Source organism: Myotis brandtii, unplaced genomic scaffold, assembly GCF_000412655.1.
Source record: "Myotis brandtii unplaced genomic scaffold, ASM41265v1 scaffold475, whole genome shotgun sequence".
NCBI classification, from domain to species: Eukaryota; Metazoa; Chordata; class Mammalia; order Chiroptera; family Vespertilionidae; genus Myotis; species Myotis brandtii.
The window spans coordinates 4,431,120-4,442,822 of record NW_005368148.1 but is presented as its reverse complement, the minus strand read 5'-3'; the positions used below and the strand labels follow the sequence as shown (position 1 = coordinate 4,442,822).

Below are 11,703 nucleotides of genomic sequence, written 5' to 3'. Positions count from 1 at the left end.
GACAGGAGCTTATGGTCTCCAGTTGGAACCCACATTTCCCAGGTTGAAATCCAAGGTTGATTGTGCAGATGGCAGGGATCCTAACACAGCCTTGTTTGTGTTTATCTTCAGGACTCGAATGCTGTCTCACTTCCGGACACAGACTGTGCGAGTCAGTTTGTTACCAGGAAACCCCCCCGTGGGCTCGGGCTGCCTGTCGCAATGTCCAATAACGAAGGCAGAGTTGAATCTTATAAGGCTCTTATTGAGAAGGCCAGCCAACCAAGAAGACAAGGTGCTTATAAGCATCCCAAGCCTGCCTTACAGCAAGGTGCCCGGGACAGGATTATATAGGGAAAATGGACTGGGCTGAGGTTGGGAACAGAATGCGATTACATGCAGTCCTGAAGGTCAGCAGACGTCAACCATTGTTCTTGGTTGTCAGGCGATGAGATGATGGCTTGGCTCCTGGTGGGGTCGGCCTGATCATGCTTAACAGTTCTGCTTGCATGCTGGGTACAGTGTACATTGTCTGCAACTGAATCACCTCCTCCATCACTTTGTTCGGGATCAAAGTGGGTACGCAGGTGCACTGGCCTGAGAAATGAAACTTAGATTAAAAAAAAATAATAACCCTCTGTTCCCATATAAGAAACTTAACTCTCTGCTCCCATGCATATATGTATTTTAGAATTTCAAAATAATGTGATTATTTTTTAGATTAACTCAGGTGCTCTATCTATCAGATGATACGTCCCCCTACCCAATGGACATGAAGTGGGAGGGAAGATGAGTGTGGAGCATGACTCAGGTCTGCTGCCTCCACGGGCTGTGTCTGAGCTCTGCGGGAAACGCACGACAAACCCTTCACTGAGGACTCTGTGGCTGAGAAACAACTAGTGCGACTTGGAACCCAGACAAGGATGAGAGGGTCTCCTCATTCCTTCATGGGTGTGACTACACTGGAGAACAGCGTTGGCAGGGATATCGGTGCTCTCCGGGTGGCAATCAAATACAGGGAATGATGAGATGTCTTGGAGCCCTTTTTTCGAGAAGACATTGAGGGCTGTGGGTGCTGGAACCATGCCAATAGCTCATTCTGACAGACTAGTTCATCCACACTTAGGAGGCACCTCTTGGGGGCATGTTATTTACCAGGGTGAGCTTATGAGGAGAGTTAAATGTCTTGCAACAGGAGATGTGGTTAAGAGCCAGGGAATTACAAGTCATTCCAACTAATGTGGCTCCATTTGTTTCCTGGATAGTGACATTTCAGGAAACATAGTTATAAATAAAATGTCCTTCATTGTTTTCCAAATGTCTCTGTTAGTTTTAAGTCCTCAAGTAAATATTAAGTGTAATATGTCATATCTCTTGCCTACCTGTCCCACCTTATTCCTTTTAGGGTTCTGTTCCTAGTAGTATGACATCCTTGAGCAATGCACATGCATACACCTGGTGTACCTTCTTTAGCACACTGGAGGTGCCAATGGTCTTCACTCCAGGTCAACAGAACATGCCCAGTTTCCTTCCCCAGGCACCAGATCCAGTAATTAGTTACTCAGGCAAAGTGAGCTAAACCTTCCCTTGAGATGTACACCTGTCCAATTCCGTCCAATGGAAGGAGTTTACCTTTGCGGCTGGTATGAATCATGTTTTCCACCAGAGAGGCCTCTTGAAAAACAGGAGAGACTCAGGGCTTCATGTTTCTTTGTATTCTTTACTTATCAAGAAAAACTATTTTTTACTTATTATGCCTTTGAGACTGCCTCCAGGTGGGGCATAACACAGCATCAGGGGCACCTCCTCATTTCTCATGATGGAGTCAGACAAGGAGAGAGAATGTGGATAGAAGCAGATATTAACAAGATTTAATGGAGAAAAAGACAGCAGCCCTCCCCTCTCGCCCCCCCCCCCCCACTGTCAGTGTGGAGGCAGGCGTTTGTGTACATGAGGGTGCATGGTGGTGGGTGTCAGGGCATAAGCTGAAGTCCTGAACTCTTTTAAGAAAGCTGTAGGGGAAAAAAATGTTCTTTTCAGTGGCTGTGATGTGAGACCAGCCTAGGTTATTGGAGCCAGTTCATACCCAGTGTAACATTTCATTTATCTGTAGCTGAGTTGGAGGAGGTAAGGTACACCAAACTTTCAGAAAAACCAGAACACCCCTTTATGTTCCATCACATATACATTATGTATTAATTAAATCTATGACTTTTTTTTTTGCAGGAATCCATACTGTGCATACGGATGGTCTCAGGGCACACAACATTATTTCTGATACAGAAAATAACACAAAAGCCATTGTCACAGTAGTTGGAAATTTTAATAGAAAAAGAACCTTGATTTACATATAATGTTTTAATTGCTTGATGAACATGTTAATATAGACTTAATTTTATTGAAACATATTTCATATATAACAACTGTCAGTGTGGAGGCAGGCGTTTGTGTACATGAGGGTGCATGGTGGTGGGTGTCAGGGCATAAGCTGAAGTCCTGAACTCTTTTAAGAAAGCTGTAGGGGAAAAAAATGTTCTTTTCAGTGGCTGTGATGTGAGACCAGCCTAGGTTATTGGAGCCAGTTCATACCCAGTGTAACATTTCATTTATCTGTAGCTGAGTTGGAGGAGGTAAGGTACACCAAACTTTCAGAAAAACCAGAACACCCCTTTATGTTCCATCACATATACATTATGTATTAATTAAATCTATGACTTTTTTTTTTGCAGGAATCCATACTGTGCATACGGATGGTCTCAGGGCACACAACATTATTTCTGATACAGAAAATAACACAAAAGCCATTGTCACAGTAGTTGGAAATTTTAATAGAAAAAGAACCTTGATTTACATATAATGTTTTAATTGCTTGATGAACATGTTAATATAGACTTAATTTTATTGAAACATATTTCATATATAACATTGTGTCAGTTTAAGGTGTACAGCATGTTGACTTGCTACATTTTTATATGGTAATATGATTGCAATTGTTTGACATATTTTGTGGTGGGACTAATTAAGATCTAGTGTCTTAACAAGGTTGATGATTATAACACAGTATTATTGTCTATATTCACTGTCCTGTGCATTAGATTTCCAGAACTTCTTTATCTACTAGTTGCAAGCTTGTACCCTTAAACAGAATCTCTTGTATCCCCGCCCCCTCCTTCCAGCCCCAGATAACCACCCCAACAGACAAACACTTTGCAACCCGGAGAATAACTGATGGTCTTGTGCTCGGTCAGCTGACTGTGTTTTGGGTCACACAGAACTTGACATTTGTAGGCTATTCAGTATCTACCTAGAAAATTCCAATTGCTCCAAACATACCATTAATTTGGGTGTTTTCATAAAAAATTTCAGGGTTAAGAGAACTTTTATATCACCGAATTTACATTTCTAGTGGTGGGAAACCCTTCCTTTACTGATGTAATTTCCCAAGACCTTTCACTAGCTTCTTAGCCACCAAATAATTCCCTGTTCTGCTGCTTTCCTATCATCTTGAACCTGGGGGTCATCAAAGCATTTTTTTTTTAAACAAAGCAAATAAATTTTCCTAATAGTGCCTAAGGAAATGAAAATTTCTCCATATGATTACAATCTACAATGACAAACCAGCATTCCTCTCTCTTGGTCTCTTTTGCCTACCCTGTTCCTATCCCTATGGGTGAGACATTTATTTTTAAAGAAAGGTATTATTTTGGTTTCTAGCATACTGTACAGAATCCTTTTTAAAAATAATAGTTAGTTTGTTTGTTTATTTATTTGGAGAGGAACAGAGAGGGAAAGAGAGAAACATCGACATGAGAGTGTAACATCAACTGGCTGCCTCTTTCATGCCCCCAGCAGGGATCAAGTCGGAAACCTGGGCAAGTGTCCTGATGGGGAATCAAACGGCAACTTTCAGTGCATGGGACGATACCACACTGACCAGGGCCAGAATCCTTTTTAAAAAAAATTCTTCACATGTTGTATTACGATTACAGGGAGAGCAGAGTGAAGGCAAAATCTCCCCCATGTGCCTCTCGAACCTCGGTAGTGTGACTGACTGACCCCATTACTTCTTGGAGATATGTCCCTTCTGGATTTGACTTATTTTCTGCTATTTTTCAAACTATGGTCCCACCTCAGTTAATAGGACGATTGAACTGCTGTCGTGTAGGACAATTAGATTAAGGATAATCTAGGGCAGTGGAGAAAGAAGGCAGGAGAGAGAGAGAGAGAGAGAGAGAGAGAGAGAGAACACCCAGCCCTATCTAAGCTTTGGTCCCCCAGCCTTTGGATGAACCTAGAACATTCCTGTAACAGATCTCAAATGACACCAGTGATGGGAAAGCATTGCAAAAATGGACCAGTGTTACAGATGTCAATTGGGAAATGGCCCCTTTACCAAGCCACAGGACCTTACACGCCCCCCCCCCCCCCCGGCCCCCAACTTAGTCCCTTTCCTGAAACTCCCTGAGCAACTCAAGCAACTCACAGTCCTGACCCAATCCAGGACTGTGGCCACACTCTTAGTCCATGCCTACGCCATACTCATAGTTAAATATTTTGATACCAACTGCGAGAGGGGGTTTTGCTTCCCTCCCAGGAGTAGCCCTATGGGCACCACATCCTGATTCCTCAATCCTCCATGAAAGATGCCAAAGGGCTGAGGCGTCCGGAGTTCACACCCCTCTCAGAGTTTTCATCTGCTGGCTGCCTTTTCTCATTCAGCTCCTCAAGACACGCCAAGATACGCAAAGCCTCGGGATCGTCTCTATTTCTGGAAAGCCTGGTTTTGGCAATACCTCGCAGTTTGTATTCCATCTTTCCTGTCGCCTTTAGGTCCTGGTTTATTTTCACGCCCTCTAGAAAGTGGTGGATGGCCTTGCTTTCACACTTCATTTGAAACCACTGAAAGTTGCCATATCGGAGATGGAGCACTTGCCGGTCTACAGCCGTGAGCTCTTTGCTGAATTCTCTCTGGAAATAATATTCTGCTTCTTCGTACTGACCCGCCTGGAGGTGGAGGCAGGCAAGAAAGGAGCCAACATTGTAGAGGTTTCCGTTGAGCTCATCAGCTCTCTTCAGATGACCCACAGCGTGTCTGATCAGTTCCTGGTAGTCCTCTCTCTCCCCATACCTTCTGCTCAGGCCTCTCCTCTCATACTCGTGGACTTTTGCCCGATAGCACACCCCAAGATGGCAATGCAGGTAGGGGTTGTTTGGCGAGCATTCGACAGCCCGTTTAAGCAGTTCGATAGCTTTGTCCACATCATTTTTTTTCCGATACAGCATTGCTGCCCCGCGAAGCACATCGATGGCACAGGGGGCTTTCTCCACAGCTTCTTCAACTAACCTCTCTGCTTCCCCTTCCTCGTTCATCTTCTGCAGTTTCAGAGCCAGGAGCACTTTAATATACTGGTTGTCAGGATTGAGCCGAATGGCCTGCCTCAGCGCATTGATGGGATTCTTAGGCCCTGACCACTCATCCAGACGGTAGCTGCAAATGGCCAGTCCCGAGGTGTACTCGGGGTGGTTTGGGCACTTTTCCAGACACTTCTCAAAACACGCCTTTGCCCTTTCGGTGTACTTTCTCCCACACTTCAGCCGCGACCACCCTTCTTCAGAGTCCAGCTCAGGACTCTCCATTCTGTAGGGGCTGGAAAACTTCTTGCACGTTTCTCTGACCTTGTCTACATAGACTTGAGCTTCTGAGAGTCTGCCCATGTGATAGTAGACCCAGGCGTAGTTGCCCCAGGTGACCAGGCTTCGGATTTCTGCTTGGTCAGGGTGCTGCTGCTGGATTAACTCTTCAGCTTGCCGCAAGCATTCCAGCGCCTCCTCGCCTAGGCCTCTGTGGTGTTTTATGTAGGCCAGCAAGTTGTACGCTGTAGCTTTGAACTCGCCGTTCTGCAGCTCGGTCTGGTGACACACTCTGTCTTCAAAATCATCCAGGGAATTTTCTCCCCCTAAGTTCCAGGTGAAGTGGCATTTTAGCCGCCGTAGGCTGCTCTCCAAGGAGTTCTCGGTGGCCTCGCTGTGGGGAAAAGCAGAGAGATGGACATGTGAGACACAGCACAGACTCACCTGGCACAAAGCAGGGAGCAAGACAAACGCAGTTCTCCTCCTCCGAAAGGGAGTGAACCCCAATAAAAAAAAAACATTTCCCGGCCGCTGTGGCTCAGTGGTGGAGCGTCGCCTTATGAACCAGGAGGTCACAGTTTGATTCCCGGTCAGGGCACATGCCCGGGTTGCGGGCTCGATCCCCAGTATGGGGTGTGCAGGAGGCAGCCGATCAATGATTCTCTCTCATCATTGATGTTTCTCTCTCTCTCTCCCCTCTTCCCCTCCTATCTGAAATCAATAAAAATATATTTAAAAAAACATTTCCTTTTTTTAATTTCTGTATTTTGGCATATGCGTTCAAGCACGGGGAAGCAGGAATCAAGTGACTGGGCAACAGAAGAATTAGGGAAAGAGCAGTGGGTAGGTTTCCCTAAAGAAGGCAGCTTTGTTAGGGTGGCCAGCCCTCTGCTCTCTTCTTGGGGGGCCTCTGCAGGGGCGGCCAAAGCTGTGGAATTGATTCCAGTGGAGGCTTTCTGTGCTTTCTGGGAAGGCTAGTTCACTGATTTTTGTTTGTTTGTTTCTGTTCTTTCTCCTACCTAGCATTCACTTAAAAAAAAAAAAAATATGTACTATGGACATCTAATATATATATTATTGATTTCAGTGAGGAAGAGAGAGGGAGAGATAAAAACATCAATAATGAGAGAGAAAGAATCATTGATCGGCTGCCTCCTGCATGCCTCACACTGGGGATTGAGCCTGCAACCCAGGCATGTGCCCTTGACCACAATCGAACACAGGACCCTTCAGTCCACAGGCCGATGCTCTATCCACTGAGCCAAACCATCTAGGGCATACATTCACTTTTGAACTGTAGCTTTATAATTTTGTCTTCTTTTAACATTTTGCCAACCTGATTTTAATCTTAGCTACTCCTCTGAGATTCAATGCCATATTAGCATCTACACTTTTAATTCCTTAGTTCCCCTTAATTTGTCTTTTTTATCTCTATTACTTTCTATTTCCTGCCTAATTATTTGAGCTTTTCATATATACTTAATTGAGTTTCTTTGTTTAGCCAAACCTTTTAAAAATCAAATCGGTTTTGTCTTTTTATTATTTTGACATTCTATAGCCTTGTTTTAAAATTTTCCATTTTAACCATTTAAATCTTAATTTCAACCATTCTTTTATTTTTATTATTATTTTTTTAAAATATATTTTATTGATTTTTTTACAGAGAGGAAGGGAGAGGGATAGAGAGTTAGAAACATTGATGAGAGAGAAGATGCTCTATCCACTGAGCCAAACTGGTTAGGGCTCAACCATTCTTTTAAAAAAATATATTTTTATTGATTTCAGAAAGGAAGGGAGAGGGAGAGAAAGAAACATCAATGATGAGAGAGAATCATTGATTGGCTTCCTTCTGCACATCCCACACTAAGGATTGAGCCCACACCTCAGGCGTGTGCCTTGACTGGGAATTGAACCATGATCTCCTGGTTCATAGGTCAATGTTCATCCACTGAGCCATGCCGGTCAGGCTTAATTTCAACCATTCTTAATTTTTACTCATTTCCCCTACATTTGTATTTTTTACCTCCTAACCTGATTAATCTATACTAATAAAAGCCTAGGTGGTCCTTGCACCCGACGTAGCCACAAGATGGCCGCCACAAGATGGAGGCAGCCGCTCCGTTCGGAGGAGGTCGGTCCCAGCATCTCAGGCAGGTCGTGGCAGAGGAGGGCAGTTGTGGGTGATTGGGCCTGCAGGGGAGGGCAGTTGGGGGCGATCAATCAGGCCTACAGGGGAGCAATTAGGGGGTAATCAGGCTGGCAGGCAGAAACGGTTAGGGGCAATCAGGCAGGCAGGTAGGCAAGTGGTTAGGAGCCAGTGGTCCTGGATTGTGAGAGGTTATATCCAACTGCCGGTTTAGGCCCTATTCTGGACATCCCCCAAGGGCCAGATTGGAGGAGAGAGTGCAGGCCATACTGAGGGACACAACACCCCCCCCCCCCCCCCCCGCCCACGAATTTCATGCACCGGGCCTCTAGTATTATATATGTTAGCAATGTCTTAAACTTTTATTGTGGAATAAATATAATCACTCCCACCCCCAACTTCTTAGGTTGTTGATTTCTGTTCTTAACATGTTTTGTTGAGTTGATTTAGTAATAATTTTGCATTTGTTGTTTAATAATTTTCTTTTGAAATTTTATTTTTCCTTTTCTGTGGGTTGCTTTCATGACAAGTTGTTAGATGTGTGGCTACAAGAGGAGGCTCACAAAACAGCCAGCTTCCTCTCTCACAGGAAAGGCTCTCTTTCACTTAGGGCGCCCTAGCAACTCTTCTAGAAACATTTCTCATTCCCTTTAGTGTTGGTCCTTAAAACAAGCAAACAAATGAACAAACCCAACCAAACAGAAACAGCAAACAGACAAATAACCCTGTCTCAAATAACTTCGCCGATGAGTAGGTTATTATAACTCACGAATAGCACCAAATTGTTTTTCTACATTGCCTAGGCACTGGAGTCTCTGAAATGTTGCTTTTGCTCACTTAAAAAAATTTTTATGATATATATTCCCTGGCCTTTTTATCAGGAGCTGATATTCTAAATAGTATGGATTCTGACATGAGCAGCCAAGACAATCTGGGAAGACATGTAATGTGGCAAGGATCGATCACTTTTGAAATATTTGCCCAAATGAAAGATTATATTCCCTCATTTGCTCCTGTCCCCTAGCTTTCACGTTGTATAGCCCCTTCCACCCCACAATTTGATTGGACCATGGCTGGGTACCCAGACGCCAGGGGAAGCTGGGAATGGAACTGAGAGGGAGCGAGGGAGCCTGAGGCGGTTTTCACACATTAAGAAGGGAACTGTGCAGGCTGGGGGTCTGATGGGACCGCATTCTGCATTATGTACTGCAGAGAGGGACTCAGATGCACTTGGATAGGACAGGGTCTGGGTCCCCCAAGCGCCCCAGTGTCCTGTTCTAGTCCTCCTGGGGTTGCTATGGTCCTGTGTGTGGAATCCTGGGAATCATTCCAAGAACTTTAAATCAGCACCTGCTCATTTCTGTTACTTGAAACAAATGGAAACTTAACTACCCCAAGTAGAATAAACAAAATATAGGAGGGAAGTGGGTAGGGATTTCCTCTCAGGGAAGGAACCTGTGTTCTTTCAAAGACCCAGGCGGGTCTTAGCGAAGGGCTAGGTTGTCTGAAGTCTCCTGTGTAACCGGGAGGGTGGGGCAGAGCCCAGGAGCGTGACTTGCTTGGCGTCTGCATTGTAATGACAGCAGCCTCCCCTTGGAAAGCTGATGTCCAATCTCACCTACCTTCCTTCTCAGTGAGCTCACAGGAAGATTTCCTAAAGCACATGAGCTTTCTTAGCTCCTTTCTCATTTTATAACAGAAACACAGAGAATGAATACAGCTGAAATGATCTCAGACATAGTTAGTTGTGCATTTGCAGGATAGAGACAGTTAATGTACACACTTACATACAATCCCTGTGAGCAGCCCTTCGAAAGGCAGTCAATTTCACTGCATAATTATGGATTATTTTGTCCACCGGCAAATCAGAAGCTGGTCCCAATACCCGCTTCCTGGACTTATGCTTGTGACGTATGCTCCTGATGCCGCTGGGAGTCCTAACTGTTTACAGCCCAACAATGTGTTTGCCCTGCTTCAGGTCTGGAGGAAATCCACAGGGACACTGTTCCCCAGGCCAGAGCGCGTGCTGCCCCCGCAGTGAGTGAGAGCAGGAGCAGCACCACCCAGGAAGACCCTGTTAGACAGTGGTTCTCAACCTTCTGGCCCTTTAAATACAGTTCCTCATGTTGTGGCCCAACCATAAAATTATTTTCGTTGCTACTTCGTAACTGTAATGTTGCTACTGTTATGAATCATAATGTAAATATCTGATATGCAGGATGGTCTTAGGCAACTCCTGTGAAAGGGTCTTCGACCGCCAAAGGGGTCTCGACCCACAGGTTGAGAACCGCTGCTGTTAGCGATGCACACCCTTGGCCCTCATCCCAGCTCTACCCAATCAGAATCTGGGGGTTGAGCCCAGGAATCTCTCTTTAACAAGTTCTCCAGGTGATTCATATTTGTGCTCAAATACAGGAACCACTGTCTTAGAGCACTGGGGCGGGGGGTGGGGGCAATGCCTGGTGAGGGTGCCTATAGCTAAAAATCAAATTAGAAGAGAGACTGATGGGTCTGTATGATCATAAGAAAGATTCGATGAGAAGACCACGCTGAAATTCTAAGAAGTAGAAACAATGCTGAGTTACTATAGCAACACACATCTGGAAATATCTCAAATCTTTTCTTTTTTCTATCAGGCAAACATGGAGACTAACAGAAAAATAATATCTTTCCAGAAGAGAGACCAGGAAACTTCAAGAAGGGTGGCAATGTGCCCTCCAAAGTAATGCTGGGGCCGGTGTCCCTGGGTTCTGGAGCTCCCAGGAACGAGGCTTGGGCGTCCAGTCTGGTCACCCCGTCCTCAGACTGGAGAAAAAAGCAAGCTCTCTTCCTACCCAATAAGCTAGTACTTCCTCCTCAGGGCAAACTTCTGTTTCTGAGGAGCATCTCCAGTTTATACTTCAGACAGGACGACTCTAGCCAATCAGTTGAATTTGGGGGTAAATTATATTTCTGTTGAATGAATGAATGAATGAATGCATTTTGTCCGTCCTGATGCAGATCTGAGATGAATTGTAAACACAGAGAAGGACAAATACCATATGATTTCACTCATATGTGGGATCTAATGAACAAAATAACCAACAAGCAAAATAGAGAGTGGAAGGGGGAGGAATGGGCCTGCAGAGGGATTGAGCCAGAAAGGGAAAGAACTTACTGACAGGGACAATAGTGTGGTGATTGGAGAGGAGGGGGAAGGTGGGAGAGGGCACAAGGGATATGAATGATGTACCAACAATGAAAGAACAAACAAACATAACAGAATTTGAACATAAAAAAGTAAATAAATTCCACCTTCACATGAAGTGGGTTGCTACCCTGAGTGCTTTTTAAACACTGCTCAAAAACAAACAAACAAAAACAACCACTGCCCAAACACTCTAAACATTGCTCTTATTTTGTTAAATAAGAATCTTATTAAAAACTCCTCACGTAGTTCTTCAAATAAAGAAACAAAAAGGAGTCTCCAGGAGCAATCGCGGGCCCGCGTTTTAGTGAAGAACCTGCTGATGGCACCCCCTCCCTCTGTCCTCTCCCTCCGCCTCCCTCCCTCCCTTAGGAACTCAGCTCTCAGCTTCTCCAGGGCCAGTCGCCCTGAGGAAGCGGGACAGTGTGAGGCAGAAGACGGACTCGGGAGTAAACAAGCCCGCAGCCTAGTGACAGGAGCCTGGGGAAGGCTGTGAACCAACTCAGACGCAAAGCTTGTGGGGCACCTGCCTGTTGGGAGCACCTGCCTGTTGGGAGCACCTGCCTGTTGGGAGGCCGCTGAGGGTTTGCGTCCACAACAGGACTGGTCAGACTTTTCCAGCGCCGCAGGGAATGCCTACCTCATGGTCGCCGCGTCCTTCTCCGCTGTGCTGTGCTGCGGGGAGGCTGCTGTTGGGGCTGCTGTGCTTGCTCCCCAGCCACCTTCCTCCTCTGTCTGCAGTCAGGACTGAAAACACTTA

The 11,703-nt window shown here is 45.3% G+C and overlaps 1 protein-coding gene across 1 annotated transcript; it reads right to left on the bottom strand.

Moving 5' to 3' along the window:
* Positions 1-2,786: 2,786 nt before the first annotated feature.
* Positions 2,787-11,697, bottom strand: IFIT2 (interferon-induced protein with tetratricopeptide repeats 2). The gene is made up of 2 exons (XM_005875945.2): positions 11,584-11,697; positions 2,787-6,004 (listed from the first exon to the last, which is right to left on the bottom strand). Exons 1-2 carry the CDS (start codon positions 11,586-11,588, stop codon positions 4,606-4,608), a joined length of 1,404 nt encoding a protein of 467 aa, XP_005876007.1. The 5' UTR covers positions 11,589-11,697; the 3' UTR covers positions 2,787-4,605.
* Positions 11,698-11,703: the final 6 nt, after the last annotated feature.